Genomic DNA, 20559 nt, shown 5'->3' with positions numbered 1-20559 from the left:
GAACTCCCCCATGTTCAGAGTTTTTGATGTTGAGTCTAGAACCCTGGTCTGCAGTGAATGGCCCACATCTGGGTCTGGGCCCTGCTCTCAAGTCCAGGGTTTAGGGTCATCATAGCGGTCTGAGTCTGAGGATGGGATCAAGGTTGGGGTCAGCAACCAAGGTGGGATGGAGGTCGTGGTCCATGGGTGGCATCAAGTGTTTGAGGTCATGGTCCACAATCTGGGTCTGGGGTCAGTGGTAGGGTCTGGATGTGGGGCGGGGGGGGGGGGGGGGGGGGGGGGCCGGGCCCTCAGAGTGTTGATCCCAGGCCATGGTCAGAGTCTGAGGTGGTGGTCCAAGGTCTAGGTCTGAGGTCCTGTTCGGAGTCTGGGGTCAGGAATGTTATCCGGGTCTGCGGTGCGATTTCCGACTGTGTCCAAGGTCAGGGGTCAGGGGTTACAGCCAGGCTCTGAGATCCAAGTCCCTGGGATTACGTTCTGAAACGCCAGTCTGCGGTCCCGGCCATGGTCTCTTGTGGAGTCTGGGATCCGAGCTGCGGTCCGGGTCTGGGTCTGGGGTCTTCTTCGGGCCAGGTCCCTGCCGTGTTCCACGTCCGGGGTCAGGGTCTCGGCTGAAGGTTGGGGTCCGAGATCCGAGGCCACGGGGCGGGGCCGAGACGGGGTCCGGGTGGCCCCGGGGGTCAGTCTCAGGCCACCCGCGCGGCCTCCAGGGGGCGCCGCCGCCCGGCCGCCCGGCCCCTCGCGGGCTCGCTGGCGCTGTGCGCGGCAGGCGGGGCCGGAGGCGGCGGCGGCTCCGGGGCGCGGGTGGCGGCGGCGGCGGCGGCGGCGGCGGCGGTGGCGGCGGCGGCGGCGGCGGCGGCGGCCCGACTGCAGTCCCGGCGGGAGCGGAGCGAGCCGGGGCCGGGCCCGAGCCGGCGCCATGGGGCGGCGCCGCCTGTGAGCCGCGGCGAGCGGAGCCGCGGGCGCCCAGCGGGGCCAGGCGGGCGGCGGCGCCCGAGGCCGACGGAGCGGCCGGGCCGGGCCGAGCGCGCCGAGCGGAGCGGAGCGGAGCCGAGCGGCGGGAGAGGCCGCCGCCGCCGCCAAGATGGCGGACCTGGAGGCGGTGCTGGCCGACGTGAGCTACCTGATGGCCATGGAGAAGAGCAAGGCCACGCCGGCCGCGCGCGCCAGCAAGAAGATCCTGCTGCCCGAGCCCAGGTGAGGCGGGCGCCGGCCCCGCGCCCCGCGGCCCCAGACCCCCGGGCACTGGCCCCGGGACCCCTTCTGCCCCCGGCGCCCCGGGGCCTGTGCACCTGAACCCGGCGCGCCCCAGCGCCGGGCTTGCCAGCTCCCCTGGCTCCCCGACCCGCCCGGTGCCCCCTGCCCCACTGTGCCTCCCTCTCCCGTCACACACTCTGCCTGGCCCCGGTCTCTGTCGGCCCCTCGCGCCTGCCTTCTTCCCCAGGGGCTCCTTGCTCCCCTTCATTCTCCTCGGGTAGCCCTGGGTCCCCTCCCCTGCCTGCCCATCTGCCTGGCCGGACTCTTCCTCTCTTCGTTCCGCTGCCCCTGCTCCCAGCACCCGCCCCCCGGGTGCCACTGCCCCCACCCTGGCCCCCTCGGGTGGACACTTGCCTGAGGTTTGGGGGATACTGGGTCTTCCCCATTCCTCGGGTGGGTCGTTGGTGTGGGGTGGGGTTTGAATTCGGCTTTAGGGGCTGGGGCGGTGGTGGGGAGCAGGGTACGGTGTGCGCCCCATCCCATTAAGACACCATCTGTCCCTCTCCCCGCGAATTCGTCCTCCGGCAGGCCCTGCTTGTGGTGCCCTGTGGGTGCCATTTGCCAGGGGACGTCCCGGCACCCCTGCAGCAGCTGGACCACGGCTGCCACCTCTCTGTGAGACAACTGATGACATTGCACCTGATATCAAAGTTTAAACTGTTCAGGATTTAGGGACAGGAACAGACAGGATACAGGCAGTAGCTCAGGCTGTCCAGTGTTTTATGGCTTCTAGAGTGTTTTCCCATTGTTGGAGCGTCAAGCAGCCCATGGGTGGGTAGAACCAGTGTGGAACAGGTGGGGAAGCCGAAGGCCCAGACGGGAGTAGCCTGCTCAGTGTCACAGGTAGTCCAGGGTGGCGCCTGGCTGCCAGATCAGGGCTTCCGGCTGCTGGTTCCACAATGTGGCCACCCTTCTGGCCTGAGCGGGGATCTGTTATTCCGCAACTGCAAGAGCCACGGGCCTACCACCAGTCCCAGCAACTCCTCTATCTCTGCCTGGGAGTTGCCATGCTGAGGCCCAGCCGGCCCAGGAGCCTGGGCCCCTCTGAGCTGTCATGGTCTTATCATGTGACTTTGGGCAAGTCCCTTCCCATTTCAGGGCCTCAGTGTTCTCATCTGTGAAATGCGGTGGGTGCGAAATAAGGACTGTGACCGTGGCATCCTGAGTGTTTGAAGCAGGGCCCAAAGCTGCGGGGCCAGCATCTCCGGTCCCCTCCACCGGGCCCTGTTTGCTGGCTTTCGAATTGACTGAACACCAGGCCTGGGAGAGGAAAATCGGTCTGCATTTTGAAAAGGCCGTTAGGGCACCCCCCCCCCCTTTTTAAGACATTTGCAATCAGATTTCTCAAAACAGGAACCAGACTGACTGTCAGCTGGGGGCTGTCCAGGGAGCAGCGACAGTTAGAACAAAATGAGTTCAGAAATGACAAAGCCACGAGGGAGGAAATGGGGGCGTCAACCTCTGGGGTTCGCAGTGACTCCCCTTGGTGGCCGCGGGCCTCAAGACCCTCCTGTGGGTCGGACTTGTGTAAACTGTGAGGCGGGGCCTTTTCTAGAATTCTCTGCGTTTGGGTAATCTCGTCCCAGAATGCTTTGCTGCCGACGGGGCCCCGCCTTGGGTTGGCTCTGCAGGGGTTAGAACCCCGAGAACCAAGATGGTCCTCTTTCCCTGTCCCTTTACCCGCCATGATCGTGATGGTGGCGATAGGCCTGATGGTGGAAATGAGAATAGTTGACTTGTTTGGGACATGTGTCATCTCAGTCGAGCCAAAAACCAACCTGTGGGGTTGGCAAGGCCGTGCCTCGCGTGTAGTAGTTGCTCAAGAAATTTCAGGACTGTGTCGAGTCTGAAACCAGGTGGGCCGGGAGTTTTAGGGGAACAGCAAGAGCCGGAGAACCAGGTATTGTGAGTCCTCATGTAGGGTCACCATCTGGTGGCATGATGGTGGCTAGATGGCCCACGCCCTGAGACGGACTAGTGGCCCCAGCAGTGGCCGTTCCTGCACCAAGGCCGCGAGGGGCCTCCCGCCTCGGAGGAGACGCCGTCCTTTGCTTTGTGCTTTGCCCACAGGTCAGAGGCCTCCTGGGTCAGAGGCCTCCTGCCCTGGACATCATTAGGCTGTCGCATACGTTTGCCTGGCACGTCCCAGTTTGCAGAGTGCCTTTTACTCCATTTTATCCTTTTCACAAAACTGTGGGAAGCAAGCATGGCAGGTGGTATTTTCTCATTTAATAGTTGAAGCAGCTGAAGCTCAGAGACTTGGTCCCGGAGGCGAGGCGGAGATGGCACCTGGGGTCTCTGGACTCCCATGTGCTCTGCCCCTGCTGTGCCTCATTTCTTCCGCACGCCCGCTCCGTACCTCTGCCCTCACCCGGTCCTTGTTTCGTGGAATGTGCCAGTTGGCACCCCTTGCCCGGGGAGCTGTGGCTCTGGGAGGTGGCCTGGAAGCAGCAGAGCAGCCCCCAGCACCATAACTGTCTTGGGTCACAAGGCTCAGCTCCACACCTGAGATCATGTCTTGCCCTCACCCCCGAGGTCAAGGTCGGGGAGAAAGGCCGAGGTCTGTCTGTGACAGGTGCCATTTGGAGTTTTTCCCACCTTGGGGTGGGTCCGTCTTGGCAGCCTCCCTGCGGCTGGTGCCCGAGTTGTGGCTTGGCTGGGAGCTGGGGCTGGCATCGAAGTTCTGACTTCTCAGGGCTGGGGAACAGGAGCTGTTGGGCACAGCGCCACTTTGAGTTGGCACAGGGGCCTCCCCTTCTGTCACCCTGTAGAATCCGAGGAAACAGACCCATTTCTCGCCCTTCTCGTGGAGGGAGGCAGCTGGGTCGCTGGGACCCCATCTTCTAATCCTGCTGAGGTCCCAGCTCACATGGGACCTGGGCGCATCTCATCCCAGCTGAGCCTGCCTCAGTTTCCCCCTTGGTCCAAGGAGGCAGCCGCCCTTCACAGGTGACCTCTCTGGCCCCTTCCGCCCTCGGGGGCTGTGGTCTGTGCCTCTCCCCCAAGGAGCTGCTGCCTCCCTTTCTCAGCAGCGGCAGCCGTCCATAATTATCGTCATTTGCTTAATATGACCACGGAGGCCTCATGTAATTAATCTCTGGGCTCCTGGTGGAGGAGACCGGCCAGGCGGTCCCAGGAGACGCCCCTGCCCTCCCCGGTGACAGCAGCAGCCCCAGCGGCAGATGTCAGAGCCGGTGCCTCTTGCAGCCTCCGGTTCTCCGCGGCTCTTTCCTGGTCCCTCCCCCACCGTGGATTTCCTCCTCCCTGCCCTTTGCTGGCTTCCCCGCTCCCAGACCCGCCACTCTTCCTCCTGCTTCGGCTCCGTTCCTGTTAACTCTTTGCTCCCAGGACTTCCTGCCCTGGATTTGTGGAAGGAACGGGTGCAGGGAATGGCTCTCTCCTCTCCTCCTCCCTCCACGTCTCCATCACCAGCAGAAACCCTGCTGTTTCCAGCCTTTATCCCCTACCCAGAACTTTCCACTCCAGTAGCGGCGTTCTCTCCCCTCCCAGCCCTGAAAATGAGATTATCTTTGGGGCACTCATTTCCTCGGGGCCTTTGAAGCCCCCACTCGCCCCAGGAGTGGGTCTCCAGGATGTCGTTTCCCATCTGTTCTCCTTGCCAGAGCATGGGTTTCACAATTTTGCCGTTAAGTTGCTCGGCCGCCTGCCGTTCCCTCAGTGAATGGATTTGGAGGGAGTGTGAGCATCACAGGTCGGCATCCGTGCCGGGGAGTCTGGGCTCTGACAACCCGGGAATAATGTGTCCTATTAATGCACGATCAAGCCTTAGTAGTAAACTCCCGATGACGTCAGGGGCAGGCACGCCTGCAGCGGCGTTTCCTGCCCGCCCCGGGCCCCCGGGGAGGCTTTGCCGAGGGGCTGAGCTCTCGGGGGCCATTGGGTTCAGGCTGCCTGCGCCTGGCTGGCGCTCTCAGGACGTCATGCTCCTGCCTGGAAAGAGACAGCAGGAGCCACGAGGACGCGAGGGTCTTTGAGGAGTTCACAGGCTCCGTCACACCTGCCCCTTTTTCCTGTGGCCTCGAGGGGCCGGGACCCTCTGCAGGCCAGATACGAGAGTGCCTTCCACTCAAGTAGTCACGGGTCTGTTTCAGTCAGGAGAGGCTCAGCGTGAGGGCTCTGCAGCCTTTTCTAAGACGGAAACATGCCTGCCTTTGCCTCATCGCCCATGAGAAGGGGAGCCTGTCGGCCCGCCGCAGAGCAGGGTTTCAGCAGGGGCTTTTCCAGTGTTAGCAGCTCTGTCTTCTGACTCTTGAGGCCGTTCTGGGGCTGGGCTTCCTGGGAGCTGCAGGGCAGCGAGCCCTGGAAGTTGGCTCTGCGTTTGTTCTAACGTGGTGGCAGCAGTGATGCGTGACAAGCTGCTAGAGTGCTTTTTCCCCGCACATTCTGCAAGCTGTCACTTTGTGGCCGCCATGCCATGGGGAATCTGGGTTGCTACGAGGTGGGCTCCTGTGGGTGGTGCCCAGTGGGTGTCATTTTATCTTCCCTGGCTCAGGGTTAGTCTTTCCCATTTGGTATGTGGCCCTGTCCTCAAGCTCTGAGGATGTTGTTGGCTCCAAGGAGAGTCATTGAGAAATGTTAATAAGATGCCCCAGAGGACTTCCTCTTACCGCTGCCACCACGGTGCCAGGTTTCCTGGAAATGCCACAAAGCAGCACCTCAGCCTCAGCTACAGCCTCCTCTCGGCGGGCTTAACCGTCGTCTCCCATAGCTGACAGTTCCTGGTGGGGCTGCACCAGACCTGCCAGGCCTGGAGCCCCCGTGCCAGCTTGCGCTGTCCTGAGCTCCTCTGTCATCCCTGTCACAAGGAGCACAGGAACCGCAGCCCCCGACCTGCCAGGTGCCGGCCAAGGCTGCCCCCAGCCTGGTGGAGGTGGGGGCCGAGGCAGCCAGGGCACGAGTCTGGGGTCCCCTGAGACCCTTCACCCAGCAATTCCACAGAGGCTGAGGGAGGCCCTTGCCTGGCAGAGGCCCATTCTCAGGGAGGGCCGGCCTGGGACTCTGAGTGAACAGCTCCGCTACTTCTGCCCTCGATTTCCTCGGCGTCAAAATGAGTGTCTCTGCTTCTGACGCTACGGTCCCTCCCAGTCCACATAAACGAGTCTATGACCCTGAGTGGGAGTCGTCCGTGAGGCCGCTGCGCCACAGAGCAAGGGACTTAGCGTTTCCTTTGAGCCACATGGTGCCTGGAGGTACCGGAAGTTCTCCCCCTCCGCCGGGTCCCCCCCAACTCGCTGGGATGGGGGGAGGTGCTCTCTCTCCTCCGGCTGCGGCCCTGGTCACAGGCAGTGGGGCCGGGCAGCTCCTGACAAGGGGCCCTTGCCACCTTGGCAGGGCAGGTACCGAGCTCTGCCCACCAACCGCCGCGGAGTGGCCCACGTGCATGAGGCTGGTCGGTGAGTCAAGTGGCGCTGCCACCACTCTGGCCCCAGGAGAGCTGGTGGGCTCAGCCCCGGGGAGCGCTCACCAATCAGGAGGCCGCCTGGCCGTAGCCCCACCCTCCGAGGACCGGGCAGGTGTGGGGCGTGGCTTCTGATCACGGTCTAGAAGGCAGGGCAGGCTGGGGGGCCCTGGAGGAGGAGGGAGCTGACAGCCCTCATGGCAAGGCTGGCATCTCGGGAGAGCTCTCCTTCTGCCATGTCCTCTCGGCCATTTTCAGTGCCCAGCTGGGTGGTGCCGATTCAGCATTTGTTGACATCCTCCCTTTACAAGTGGGGAAACTGGACCTTAAAGTTTGTGACTTGGCCTGGCCTCCAGGAGGGAGGTGGGGAGAGCCGTTTGGAGCCAGGCCCGGGTGCTCGTCTGACTGCGGGGAGCAAAGGCAGCTGAGGGCCCTTCCCGGAGGGGCTGGGAGCCTTAGGGTCCTTCCAGGGGGAATGATGCGGGCGTTTGGCGCTCCTGACCACCGGCGTAGATGTGGGAGCCACTACTCCTGGATCTCAGGGTTGTTGCCCCGGGCCGGGGCAGGAATGCTGCTCTGGGCCTGTCGCGGCTCCAGACGCTGCCAGCATCAGGGAGCGGGGGTAGGAGACGAAGCTGACCCAGCCCAGGAGGCCACCACCGCCTCCTTGCCAGCCTGTGCTTGCCACCCTGGCGGGAGTGACCCCACGGCACGTTTCCCTAACCTCCTGGCTCCCTCAGCCCCAGCCCCGTGGGAATGGACAGGAAACCCTAACGCTGCCGCTTCGGGGGCCTCCTCTTCAAGGACTCTGCTGAGTCTGACCTCGTGTTTGGTTGGGGGGTTGTTTATTTTATTTAGAAAACATTTTTTTCTTTTTAAGGAAGAAAGTGAAGTGCTGCGGGCTGGGAAGAATGCTGTGGCCATCCCATGCAGCCTTCGAGGGAGGGGGGATCTGGCCCCGAGGCAGCCTTGAGCCCAGCTCCCCGCCGCTCCCTGGGCCCAGCCTGCATGGAGCTGCAGGAGGGGAGAGGGCCTGCCGCTGGCCCTGGCCCGGTGCCCCCAAGAAGAGCCGGCTCCGGCTGGCTGTCTCACAGGCAGGCCCTCCGAGAGCCTTTCCCCTTCCCCGGCCTTTGCGTGCTGGCTGGTCCCCTGCGGGGCTTCCCAGTGACTCCTGCAGGGGCCAGGCCTGGCTGCGGTAGGGTCATCCGTGACAGGCTGCAGTCCCTCTGCTTGTCGTCTGCATCTGCCTGTCTGGACAGTCCACCTGACCACGCCTGACGACCTTCTGATCAGCCACTTCCGTGGAGGATGAACATTTTGTGATATTTCGTCCCTCTGTCTTGCTTTTTGTCATCCCTTTCCATGGACCATGATGTCCCGAAACAGAGGAGTGGGGTGTGGACACAGAGAGCCAAGAGCTGCACCAGGGGTGGCGAGGGCCCAGCATTCCTGTCCCCTCCTAGGAGAAAGCTGGCTTCTGCAGCGTTCCCAGGCTCCGCTCCCCTAACTCCCGCCTGCCGGGTCTCGTGGCCCCACTGAGCCTTCGCCTCCTTGCCCTGGGTGCTCCCCGCTGCACTCCACCCAGCACACCCCCTGGGCCGTTTTCCCTGTCCAAACAGGAGGCCCAAGTTGTCCCTGGCAGAGCTGGGTGCCCGTCTAGTCTGAAGGCCCAGGGCAGGAGCTGCATCTTTCTCGGCATCAGATGTGTCAGCTCCTGACGTGTGTGAAGCACGTGGGGGACTTGAGATCTGGTCTCACCTCCTGAGGCCCTGTGAGTCCCACAGAGCCAGGGAGGCGTGTCCTGGACGGTGGCTGGTGGACGTGAGCAAGGGTGTGGCCCCCAGGAGGGGCAGGTGTGCCAGCGTGCCCGAGGGCCACATCCCGGCCTTGGGGTCCCTGCATCTGTGGAGGGCGTCCTCGCTCTCCCAGAGGGAACCGGCTCGGAGGTGGCAGCACAGGGTCCTCAGGATGGGACTCTTCCCCTCTTGGTTGGAGTCACAGGATGGGGACATAGGAGGGCTGTCCTGGTCATCAGCACCCTCCTTCCTGTTGGAGGCAGTTTCCAGGAGGTCGCGGCCTCTCCGAGCAGCTGGGGTGGGGAGGCAGGGGAGGGGTCGCGGCTCCAGGACTGTGCTCTCCGGTGTTGCCTTGTGTGGCTCCACCCTGGGCTCGGGCCCCGGAGGGCCAGGGCCCGGGCCTGCACCCCAACTTCCTCAGAAGAGTGCTGAGCAGAGGGGGCAGGAGGCCCCCAGGCTGGGCAGGGTTTGCTGGTCCCGGGCCCTGCCTGGAGCCTTCTCTCCTCTCCCTCTCTGATGGGGCCTGAGCCTCCAAACCGCCCACTGGCCTTGTGAACCCTTCTTCTGTCCGTCCACCGCTCCCCCGCAGCCCGAGCCTACTCCCACCCCACCCTGTTTCTCCCCCGACCCCCCCGGCCCAGTGTTGTCAGACACCTGGGCTCCCTCCGTGGGTGCCTCCAGTGCAGTCTGGCTGCTCACCTGCCGCCCTGACCTGAGCCTCCCTGCTGCTCAGTGGTTCATCCATCCTGCCTGTCCCACATCCACCCACCTGGCCTGGGCTTTGCCACCTGTTGATAGCCTGTTTGCGTTTGAGGACCCAGTGACGTTTTCCACCTTCCCCAGCAGCCTCTCCCGGGGGCCCAGAACACTCTCTCCTTCCTGGGTCTCTTGCAACTGACCGGGCCCCGCTCAGGCTTGGCCTCGTGAGGGCTAATGTCCTGGACTCACAGGTGCTAGTCTGGTGCCCTGGGAGGGCCTCCTGGAGGGCAGGGCACCTGACGCCTTTCACTGGTGATGGGCAGCAGGCCCTGGTGGCCAGGCCCCTGTGCGGGGCTCCAAGAGCTGGGCGTGCAGAGTGCTCTCCGTCAGCGGCCCGCTGGTGGCCCCGCGTGTCCTGAGGCTGTGCGAGCATCGCGTCGGCTCAGGTGTGACTGCCCAGCACGGCCCTCAGTACAGGCAGCGAAAGGCACTCAGGAACCTGGGCCAGTTAGGCCAGGTGTGACCACAGCTGGTTGGCAAGCTGGGACTGCGGGTGGCCCAGGAGAGAAGAGGGGACAGCGAGGTGTGACGGAGGCATTAAGCGTGGCCAGGTGTGACTTTCCCAGACAGCAGCACTCAGTGTTGTGGGTGAGGTGACTGGGGGCGGGGAGTGTGGGCTTGGGCCTCTGTCGTCACGACGGCCCTCTCGCCCCAGACAACCAAGGGCAGGGGTTTCACTTCAGGGACCAGGGACACAGGAACTGAGGCTTGGCTTTTTTTTTTTTTTTTTTTCAATATTGAGATATAATTCTTCGAACATTCATCCTGTAAAAGTATATAGTTGAGTGGATTTTAGTGCATTTACCGTGCTGTGCAGCCCTCAGCACTGCCTGATTCCAGAACGCCTCCCTCGCTTCAGAAAGAAACCTCACACCCATCAGCCGTTATTCGCCTTTCCTTCTCCAGCCTCTGACACCCACCAGCGTGCTGCGTCTGTAGCTCTGTCTGTGCTGGACATGTGACATAAATGGAATCGTGTAATACGTGGCCTTTGCTGCCCGTCTTGCTCACGTAGCGGCATGCGCCCAGGTCCCCCCGCACCACGCCGTTCGCATGCATCAGCGCCTCGCTCTGCTTCCTAGCCAGGCATCTCCCAGGGTCAGGATGGACTGCATTTTCCTGATCCATCATTGGCTGATGGGTGAGGCCTGGCTTTTAAGGTTTGGCTAAGCTCCCAAAGCCAGCCGAAGGCAGCACTGGGACCAGATTTCTGAGCAGCCACCTGCTGGTCCCCTAGCTTTGGGGGGCAGAGCCTTGGTGGGCAGGCACAGGCTTTCTCAGGTCCCTCTGATGGGACCCGTGGTGAGGTCCAGCAGGGGGGCTGCCTTCCTAGAGGGAGCAGTGACACCTGCCAGCAGTGCCCGTCACCCAGGTTCTGGGAGAGGAGGCAGTGACCCTCCAGGGAAGGGCCAGGAGGCCTGTCGGGGGCCCTGGGGGGCGCCTGGTCACCACGGCCCCTCTGTCTCTCAGCATCCGCAGCGTCATGCAGAAGTACCTGGAGGACCGGGGCGAGGTGACCTTCGAGAAGATCTTCTCCCAGAAGCTGGGTGAGTAAGGGGAGCTGGGGGGAGTGGGTTCTGCCAGCCACAGGCTTCTGCCACTTGTCCGGCTGGCCGGACTCTGTCCCCTCTCCCAGGAGGCTTGGTCTCCCATCCCCTGGGGCAGGGGGGGCGGGGGCAGGGCAGCCAGCGAGCCTTCTGGAGGAGGTGGGGGCCCAGCAGTCTTCCAGGGCCGCCGGGGAAGTTCCTCCTTTGGGGTTTTTGTTTTTGAGAGTTGCAGCTTCCCCTTGGCGCAGGCACAGCTGCTCGGGCCGTTGGTAGAGCTGACAGGAAGGGGCGGGGCCCTTCCTGTGGCGCCCGCCGCCTGCGGTCGCCACCCCCGCCCCCACGGGCCCTCTTGGTGAGCAGCCTGCTTTGGCAGGCCCCGCCGCCGCCGCCCGGCCTCCTCCTCGGCCCGGCCTCCTCCTTGGCCCGGCCTCCTCCTCGGCCCGGCCCGTTGTCCTGGGGCAGACCTGGCTCACAGGGAAGGGTCGAGGCGGCTCTTGGGGGCAGCAGGCTCCAGGCACATGCAGCCACTCTGGTTCGGCCTTGGCCTTCGGAGAGCAGGAGCTCAGCCCTGCCGTGGGAGTGGCCTGGCCTGGCAGGCTCGGGGGAGGGAGTCAGCGTGTCAGGAAGCACGCAGTCTGGGGCCCCTGCCCGTGCTGTGTGACCTTGGACACACTGCTTTACCTCTCTGAGTCTCACCGGGGAGCCAGGACTCGGGAGCCCCACTGCCCAAGGCTGTTGGAAGGCCGGCTGAGGCGGTGTCAGTGAAAGGAAGCCCCGGTCCTAAGGGTACAGAGTTGAAAGGCCAGTCAGTGTGCCCTTCCCAGAAGGGATGGCCGCGAGCTGTGGCCAAGGTGCCCAGGCAGTGGGGCCAGTGGAGGTGTGGAAAGCCACCCCGCGTGAGCCTGGTCTCCGTTGTCTGGAGGGAGTAGAGACCAACCCCCCTTCCCTCTGCTTTGCCCTCCAGGGCTGCCTGGGCCAGGCCTCAGCCCCATCCCTGGTGCGGGGAGGCCTTGCCCGTCCAAGGTCTCCAGTGAGCCTGTCTCACCTCGTCCCTTCCTGGGGGCCTGTACCCTTCGAAGCCCCCTGCACCAAGGCCCCCAGGACCGGCCTCTGGGCAGGAGAGCCCCACGTTCCACTCAGGCTGCCGTGCACCTGCTGCCTGACAGGCCTCCCTTGCCTCGGTTTCCCCGTCTGCCAGTTCTCATGGCTGCTGTGAGAATCAGCCAGATGAGGGAGGGGGTGTGAGGTCCAGGGAGGGGTGCGCCCAGCTCCCCGCCCCCCACTGGAGCAGCCTTCCTTCCCACCAGGCCCCGTGGCTCTGGGCGGCCAGGGTGGATCTGATAGCACCTCACAGCCCGCCTGGCGGGTGTATGGCCCTCCTGGAGGAGGTGCAGGCCCCAAATTGTAGGCACAGAGTCAGCCCCACACCGCTGCCTCACTGGCGGGCACCCGTCCCTTTCCAGCCAGCACCTGAGGAAGCAGAGCTTGACGGGGGGTGGGGTAGAAGAGCAGGTGCCCTGACCCTGAATCCAAGAATCTTTGCTTGGCACCGGCCTTTGAAGCCACATTGCCCAGCCTTGGTCTGGGGCAGAGACTACCTCTGCCACCTCCTGGACTACTTCTGCCCACGCAGCCCCAAGCCCACACCACCCACCATGATGGGAAGGCCCCTGGGGGTGGGGCTCAGGGTGACACATGACGCTTGCTTTCAGGGTACCTGCTTTTCCGAGACTTCTGCCTGAAGCACCTGGAGGAGGCCAAGCCCTTGGTGGAATTCTACGAGGAGGTGGGGCTCCGGGCGGGCCTGGCCCTGCTGTGTGTGGGCACGGGGCGGGCTGCTTCCCTCGAATCCGGGGCACCTGGCGTGGTGCCCCCGCACCCTGCTGGGCCAGAAGTCACCTGCGGGGATCTTGCCCCCTAGATCAAGAGGTATGAGAAGCTGGAGACGGAGGAGGAGCGCCTGGCCTGCAGCCGGGGGATCTTCGACACCTACATCATGAAGGAGCTGCTGGCCTGCTCGCACGTGAGTGCCCGGCCCGCCTGCCGGCCTGCGCGTGGGGCCGGGGTGGAAGGCCCGGCGGCGAGCTCACCGCCCTGTCTTCCCCAGCCCTTCTCAACAAGTGCCATCGAGCACGTGCAGGGCCACCTGGTGAAGAAGCAGGTGCCTCCGGATCTCTTCCAGGTGTGTGCTGCCCCCCACCCCCCGGCCCAGCCGGCGTCCCCCTGGGGCAGCACGGGTCCAGGAGCCTGGTCAGCTCCCACCCCGGCTCAGTCACCAACCTCCCGCTTCCTCCCTTAGCCGTACATTGAAGAGATTTGCCAGAACCTTCAAGGAGACGTGTTCCAGAAATTCATCGAGAGGTGAGTGGGCACATGCAGGAGCAGGAGGGGAGAAAGGGGCCGGGCTGGGAAGGGGTGTGGATGGCGCGGAGGAGAGCAGCCAGCCTGCTTTAGTTCCCCCGGCAGGTGGGCGCCTGGGCCTGTCTCCACCCCAGCGTGGGCACTCCAGCGAGGGTGTCACCTCCACACTCCCCACCCCCAACACTTCTGAGCCCCAGGCACCCCCAAGCCTGTCCTGGGAGGGCCTACACGGCACGAGGGACCACCCACGCCTCTCCCCTCCCGTGGTCTGTCTGGCACCCAGCCAGGCCCATCTGGCCCAGGGATGGGCACAAGAGGACACACTGCCCACCCTCTGCCCACTGTGGCCTTCGCGGCCAGAGCCAGCCTGGAGGGTGGGAGTTGTGGGCAGATTTCCGCTCCATGTAAGGAGCAGCTTTCTTAGTGTCCCAGCTGCCTGGCCATGGGGTGAGGGCTTCCCGGGGAGTGAGTGCTGTGTCACTAGAAGTATGCAAGCAGGGATGAGGCCAGCATTGTTGTGGACATGGTAGCAGGAAGTCGGGGGCAGACTGGAGGACCTCCCCTCTGAGCTTATCTGATTCCAGCAGGAGCCCAGAGGCTGAGAGCAGGGCCAGCGTGGGAGCGGGGGCGGCTCCGGCTGGCACTCTCCCTGGGCAGCCCCGGAAGTGGACACTGAGGCTCCGGACCCCAGGGAGCGGCAGTGGGATGAGGCAGCTCGCCCCCAGCACTATTCCACTCAGCCCCCAAGGCGTGTCTGAGCCCGAGTTTTTCTCTTGCAGCGATAAGTTCACCCGGTTTTGCCAGTGGAAGAATGTGGAGCTCAACATCCACGTGAGTGTGCGGGGCGGGCCTGGAGAGCCCTGCTCCCCGCTCCGCCCCCCCGGGGGCCAGGCCAGGGGGGGCCACCTTTCAACCCCCGGGGGGCGGCTGGGGACAGTCCAAGGCAGGGAAGCATGTGGCGAGGGTGGGCCTGGGCAAGGGGGCTCGGGTGGCCCCGGCGGCCCACAGCGACCCCATCGTTGCCGTCCCCGCAGCTGACCATGAACGACTTCAGCGTCCACCGCATCATCGGGCGAGGGGGCTTCGGTGAGGTCTACGGGTGCCGCAAGGCCGACACGGGCAAGATGTGAGCACTGGGGCGCCAGCCTCGGGTGGGCTGCCTGAGGGAGAGGCGAGCCGCCAGGGTGCCCCGCGGGCAGGTGGCAGGGCCCGGAATGGGCAGGTGTCCACAGAGAGCCGTTCACCCTCCCTGCCTGTTCTTCGCCCTCTGCCCCCTCTGTCTCTGAGCGTCACGCGCTTGTCACGGCCCGGCCCGTAGTCTTCCCTGCCAGAGCCCCGAGGGCTGCCCGTGCCCCCGCCTCCCCCCTGACCGAGCGGCGCTCCCCGGCAGGTACGCCATGAAGTGTCTGGACAAGAAGCGCATCAAGATGAAGCAGGGGGAGACGCTGGCCCTGAACGAGCGCATCATGCTGTCCCTCGTCAGCACCGGGGTGAGCGGGCAGCCGGCCCCTGGGCAGCCCCCTGCCCCGGGCCCGGGCAGCTCCCACTGATCCCCTCTCCCCACCCCACCCCACCCCCGCCCCCACCCCCGCCCCCAGGACTGTCCGTTCATCGTCTGCATGTCCTACGCGTTCCACACGCCGGACAAGCTCAGCTTCATCCTCGATCTCATGAACGGTGAGGGCCGGGCCGGCCCCGGGGTGCGGGGGACCTCGGGGTGGGGTTGGGGGCCGGGGCGGGAGCTGAGCGCCCGCCCCTGCCGGGCTGCCTCCCTCAGGCGGGGACCTGCACTACCACCTGTCCCAGCACGGGGTCTTCTCCGAGGCCGACATGCGCTTCTACGCGGCCGAGATCATCCTGGGCCTGGAGCACATGCACAACCGCTTCGTCGTCTACCGGGACCTGAAGGTGAGCCGCCCGGCCCCCTCCCAGCACCGACGGCCAGCGGGCCAGGGGTTCCCAGGACGGCCTGGCCCCAGGGTCTAGTCCCTGGACACCCACACCCTCTAGAGCAAAGACAGCGACCCGGCTGGCGTCTTGCCTGGCCGGGCCCTGTCCTGAGCCACTCCGAGGGCGGCTCACCGGGCTCCCCCCACAGCCGGCCAACATTCTCCTGGACGAGCACGGCCACGTGCGCATCTCAGACCTAGGCTTGGCCTGCGACTTCTCCAAGAAGAAGCCCCACGCCAGCGTGTGAGTGCCCCGGCCCCCACCCTCCCCTCCTGCTCCCTCCACCGCCCCCGCTCATGGCCTTCTTGCTCCTGTAGGGGCACCCATGGGTACATGGCCCCCGAGGTCCTGCAGAAGGGCGTGGCCTACGACAGCAGCGCCGACTGGTTCTCCCTGGGCTGCATGCTCTTCAAGCTGCTGCGAGGGTGAGTGAGCCTCTTCCCCAGGCCAGGAGGGCGGCTGGGGGCTGTTCCCTGGGTGTTAGGGCAGCACCAGCCCTGGCTTTGGCAAGGACCACTCCTGCGGCCTGCCTCCGTTTCCCCAGTCCTGTCCTCTGACCTTGGACTTCGGCCCTTCTTGTCCAGGCACAGCCCTTTCCGGCAGCACAAGACCAAAGACAAGCATGAGATCGACAGAATGACATTGACTATGGTGCGTGGAGGGTCCCAGCCCAGGGAGGCTGGGTGGAGTCGGTGGGGGGCCACAGTGAGGCTGGGGTCTGCTGCGGGCATCAGGGTCACAGCCTCTTGGTTCTCAGCCGCCGGCCGCCGTCTTGGGCTGCTTATCCCCACTCTGACCTCCCACCCCGTAGGCTCTCCCCTCTGTGTTGTCAGAGGAAGCACGTGTGCTAGGGCCGAGTTAGGGCCTGTCTCTCCCTCTCCTGGGGGCCTGGACCTTCCGCCCCTGCCACCTCCGCCTCCTCCTCCCGCAGGCTGTGGAGCTGCCTGACTCCTTCTCCCCCGAGCTCCGCTCCTTGCTGGAGGGGCTGCTGCAGAGGGACGTCAACCGGAGACTCGGCTGCCTGGGCCGAGGGTGAGTGCCTGGGGCCAGGGCCATTGTCCTAGGCCTTCCCTCCCTGCCGGGCACTGGGTGGTGTCCACGCTGCTGTGTCCAGGCCTCTGCCGTGGGCTGCCGGGCCAGCCTGCCCGGGTTCTCCGTCTGTGCCCCTCTGAGGACAGGGGCTGTGTCCTGTCACTGGAGTCCCCTCCATGGTCCCATTCTCCTCTGAAGAGCTCACAAGTTGGGGCCTGGCCAGCCCTGTGCTGTGTTCTTTAGCGGGAGCTGTCTGGGACTCAGCCACTGGAGGTGGCTGGGGACCGGCTTCCCGAGGGGCCTTGTAACAGAGATGACGACGATGACAGCAGCTTTTCTGTTTCTTAAACATTTACTAAGTGCTAGGCATGAAGTTGCAAGAGTCACGGTATTAAAACTCACGCCAGCCCTACGATGTGGGAACTGCTTTTCTTCCCATTTTAGAGATGAGGAAACAGGCTGAGGTTTAAGGACCTTGCCCAAGGTCGCAGAGCCAGAGTGGCTGAACCAGGAGTTAACCTTGACCACCTGCCCCCAGCCCATCGTTCACCCCCATCCTGGTGGTGCCGCGCCCTGGCACCCCCCTCTCCCCACAGGGCCCAGGAGGTGAAGGAGAGCCCCTTCTTCCGTTCCCTGGACTGGCAGATGGTCTTCCTGCAGAAGGTAACCCCTGGAGCTGGGGCAGGCGGGCACTCCGCAGCCCCCGCCCCGTGCTGACGTCAGCCCCTGTCGCGATGCAGTACCCTCCCCCGCTGATCCCCCCTCGGGGGGAGGTGAACGCGGCCGACGCCTTCGACATTGGCTCCTTCGATGAGGAGGACACCAGAGGCATCAAGGTACCGGCCTGGCCCAGGCGGCCTCCTCGTCCCCCCTCTGCCGCCTGAGGCCCCAGGCCAGCCCCGCCTGCCTGTCGGGCCTTCTCCTGGGGGGGTGGCCACCGGACCGGAACCCCCTGCTCCGCGGCCCTGGGGCCGGGCAGGCCTGTGGCTGATGGATGTGCCTGCCCCGTCCCCGCGGTGAAGTTACTGGACAGCGACCAGGAGCTCTACCGCAACTTCCCCCTGACCATCTCGGAGCGGTGGCAGCAGGAGGTGGCAGAGACCGTCTTCGACACCATCAACGCCGAGACGGACCGGCTGGAGGCCCGCAAGAAAACCAAAAACAAGCAGCTGGGCCACGAGGAAGGTGAGGGTCGGCGGCTGCTCCGGGCGCCCGCTGCCGGCCTCAGAGACGAGAAGCAGGCTCGGGGCTCAGGGCGCCGGCCAAGGCCACAGGCGGAGAGCAGCCAAGCCAGGATTGGGCCCCGGGCGCGGCGGCCGGCTGAGCCCCCTCTCGCTCTCTCGCATCAGACTACGCCCTGGGCAAGGACTGCATCATGCACGGCTATATGTCCAAGATGGGCAACCCCTTCCTGACCCAGTGGCAGCGGCGGTACTTCTACCTGTTCCCCAACCGGCTCGAGTGGCGGGGCGAGGGCGAGGCCCCGGTAAGGAGCGGGCGGGTGCCCGGGTTGGCGTTGGTGGCTGGCGGGGGCTGTCGTGCCCCCTCACGGCCCCTCCCGCCCTACAGCAGAGCCTGCTGACCATGGAGGAGATCCAGTCGGTGGAGGAGACGCAGATCAAGGAGCGGAAGTGCCTCCTTCTCAAGATCCGAGGCGGCAAGCAGTTCGTCCTGCAGTGCGACGTGAGTGGGGCCCCGGGGGCCGGCGGGCAGGGTCCTTCGGGCGCCCAGGCCCCGCCTGACAGACCCTGGGCCGTGTGCAGAGTGACCCCGAGCTGGTGCAGTGGAAGAAGGAGCTGCGCGACGCCTACCGCGAGGCCCAGCAGCTGGTGCAGCGGGTGCCCAAGATGAAGAACAAGCCGCGCTCGCCCGTCGTGGAGCTGAGCAAGGTGCCGCTGGTGCAGCGTGGCAGCGCCAACGGCCTCTGACCTGCTGCCCGCCTGCCCGCCCGCCCGGCCGCCCTCCTGCCCGCCTTTTATAAACCTCTAATTTATTTTGTTGAATTTTTATTATTTGTTTTTCCCGCCAAGCGGAAAAGGTTTTATTTTGTAATTATTGTGATTTCCTGTGGCCCCAGCCTGGCCCAGCCCCCAGGGAGGGGCCCGCTTGCCTTGGCTCCCGCTGCCACCCGTCCAGCCACCCTCTGCCCTGTCCTCCGGGGCCACCCCCCTCCTGACGTCTTCCCGCGCAGGGAGAGCGGCAGCCCCAGTAGCCCTCCCGCCCCTTCCCCAGGGACGGTGCCAGGTGGAGCTGGGCCACCCCCAGCCCTGTGCCTACAGCACAGCTGGGCGGCCCCAGCGTCTCCCACCCCCGGGGAGGCCGCGGCGCAGGGTTACTACTTGAATTTTCCCTCCGCGGCCCCTCATGTGACAGGGACACAGCCCTGCACTGGCCTGCCCTCTGGTCAGTTGGCAGACGAGGGGGCCATCGTCTCCCTGACCCCAGGGCCTCCCACGTGACTTGGGCTCCTGTACCCTCTTTGGGGAAGAGCCCCCGTGTCACCGGCCGCCTCCATTCCTGCCTGCCCTGGACACTGGGGCTTGGCTGGGGGGGCACTGGTGGTGGCTGCTGCCGCCCTCACTGCAGCCCCCTCTCCTTCCGACCCCAAGCGCCCAGGCTCAGGGACCACAGAAAGGCACCTGCGGGTTGTGCTGCGCTGGCCTGGCCTGGCCCCGAGCCCCCTTTCCCCAGGCCGGGCATGGCCTCTTCTGCCCAGGACCACAGGGGGCCAGCCTGGGCTGGCCGGGCAGCACATGAGAGGGGGCCGGGGGGACAGCCTTCCCCACCCCAGGCCGCTCAGTGTGCCGCGCCAGCCGTCCAGCCCCACAGCCCCACGTCCCGTCAGTGCCACCGCCCCCCCAGGGCGCCACCCCGCCCACAGCATGCCCCCTCGTGCCAGTCGCGCTGCCGTGTGGTGTCGCGCCCTCTCCCCCGGGGCTGGGTCAGCGCGCCCTCCCCTCCCGTCTACTCACTCCCGGGGCGTTTCTTTGCCGATTTTTGAATGTGATTTTAAAGAGTGGAAGAGGATACTATGCGTTTTTATAAAAAATGGTGCCTGACTCCTTGGCTGTGTCAGACTCTTTTGTGCCCCGCGGTCCTCTTTGAGCTCTGCGGGGCTGGGGCCTGAGGAGAGAGGGTCTGGGTGGTGCCAGATGCCCTCCCCCACCACACCAGGCACCCACAGGCCTAGACACCGGGGTGGGGGGCGGGGGCTCCCACTCCGCCGCTCTCACCCCAGGGGAGCAGAAGCGGTCTTCTGCCCACTGCCAGGGAAGTGGGAGGCAGTGCCTGCAGTTTGGTGCCTGGTGTCACATTGGGGCTCACTGGGTACCGGTGCCCACCAGGGCCCGTGCTGAGGACACCCTGTGGGCAAACGAGCCCCCCCACCCACCCACCCCGGCCCTCTGGGCCTCAGGCTTTTCTGGCTGTGGCCTCCACTCTGGTCTTGCCGTGCAGCCCCTGGGGGCTCCCTGCACCAGGCCTCATGTACCCAGAGGTTCTGTTCAGCTTTCTTCACCCCACCTCCCTGCCCTACAGGCCCCCGTGAGTGAAGGTCACTGATGCCCCGTCCATGGGGGGCTCTGCGGGCAAGGACTGAGAAGGCCCCACGGAGTCTGGGAGAAAATGGCCTTTGCGCTGGGCCTCCAGCTTTGGGCTGGAGGAGTCGGGGGACATTTCCGATGCCTGGAAGGGCCTGGCAGTCAGGAGTGGCTCAGGCTGGCACGAGCACCGTGGAAGGGGGGGAGGCCCTAGTTGCCATTTCACCCTGCCCTCTTATTGTGGCCAGGTGGCTCTGGTGCCATCTGGGATCACTTTGCCACCCAGTGCCGTGGTGCCTTCAGATCACTGTAATGTCCTTCCATGTAGGACAGCTCCAAAGGCTTTGTATGTCCAGAAGGCTGAAGTCAGGCCGGGCTGGAGCCCTCTCTAGCTTCTACTTTTGTTTTTTGTTTCTTTTGTTGCTTTTTTAGGGCCACACCTGCTGCACATGGAAGTTCCCTGGCTAGGCGTCGAATTGGAGCTGCAGCTGCCAGCCTCCACCACAGCCACAACACTACCAGAACCTTAACCCACGGAGCAAGACCAGGGAGCAAGACTTGGGAACCACTTCTCTTCGTCCCCAAGTCCCACCCATTCCTGCTGGGCCACATTCTTCCCATCTGGCCTCTTTGGATCCCTTCCCTGGACAGACCCAGCGGCCCTTCACCTCCTCTCCTTCACCTCCTCTCACACCTGCACGGGGTAATGGTCCCGCAGCTCTCATCCCCCAGCCCCGCCCAGAGCCTTTGAGGACGGCCCGGAGCCCATCAGTTTCCACGCCCATTCCCATTTTTGAGCTGTCCTAGATGGAAGGACATTACAGTGATCTGAAGGCACCACGGCACTGGGTAGCAAAGTGACCCCAGATGGCACCAGAGCCACCTGGCCACAATAAGAC

The 20559-nt window shown here is 64.8% G+C and overlaps 1 protein-coding gene across 3 annotated transcripts; it reads left to right on the top strand.

Moving 5' to 3' along the window:
- The first annotated feature begins 886 nt into the window (after positions 1–886).
- GRK2 (G protein-coupled receptor kinase 2) lies at positions 887–19180 on the top strand. Of its 3 annotated transcripts, none has more exons than XM_047775132.1 (21): positions 887–1197; positions 10702–10778; positions 12491–12564; positions 12700–12801; positions 12886–12960; positions 13078–13139; positions 13919–13970; positions 14174–14265; positions 14530–14629; positions 14738–14816; positions 14917–15047; positions 15238–15332; positions 15407–15514; positions 15674–15740; positions 16021–16121; positions 16718–16784; positions 16862–16957; positions 17144–17306; positions 17471–17607; positions 17694–17804; positions 17885–19180. In XM_047775132.1, the coding sequence occupies exons 1-21, from the start codon at positions 1085–1087 to the stop codon at positions 18047–18049; spliced, it is 2067 nt and encodes a 688-aa protein (XP_047631088.1). In that variant the 5' UTR covers positions 887–1084; the 3' UTR covers positions 18050–19180. The 3 variants fall into 3 exon arrangements, with proteins under 3 accessions (XP_047631088.1, XP_047631087.1, XP_047631090.1); XM_047775131.1 differs by having other exon boundaries at positions 888–1197; positions 17691–17804; XM_047775134.1 differs by lacking the exons at positions 887–1197; positions 10702–10778 and adding an exon at positions 10956–11130 and having other exon boundaries at positions 17691–17804.
- Positions 19181–20559: the final 1379 nt, after the last annotated feature.

Source organism: Phacochoerus africanus, chromosome 4 (assembly GCF_016906955.1).
Source record: "Phacochoerus africanus isolate WHEZ1 chromosome 4, ROS_Pafr_v1, whole genome shotgun sequence".
Classification (NCBI taxonomy): domain Eukaryota; kingdom Metazoa; phylum Chordata; class Mammalia; order Artiodactyla; family Suidae; genus Phacochoerus; species Phacochoerus africanus.
The sequence above is the reverse complement of the archived record's forward strand: the minus strand, read 5'-3'. Positions and strand labels throughout refer to the sequence as shown.

Coding starts and splice junctions, on each gene's coding strand:
- GRK2 (XM_047775131.1), top strand. CDS start 1,085: ATGGCGGACCTGGAGGCGGTGCTGGCCGACGTGAGCTACCTGATGGCC. Junction 12,802..12,885: donor AGCTGCTGGCCTGCTCGCAC/GTGAGTGCCCGG, acceptor TGTCTTCCCCAG/CCCTTCTCAACAAGTGCCAT. Junction 15,515..15,673: donor CTCTTCAAGCTGCTGCGAGG/GTGAGTGAGCCT, acceptor CTTCTTGTCCAG/GCACAGCCCTTTCCGGCAGC.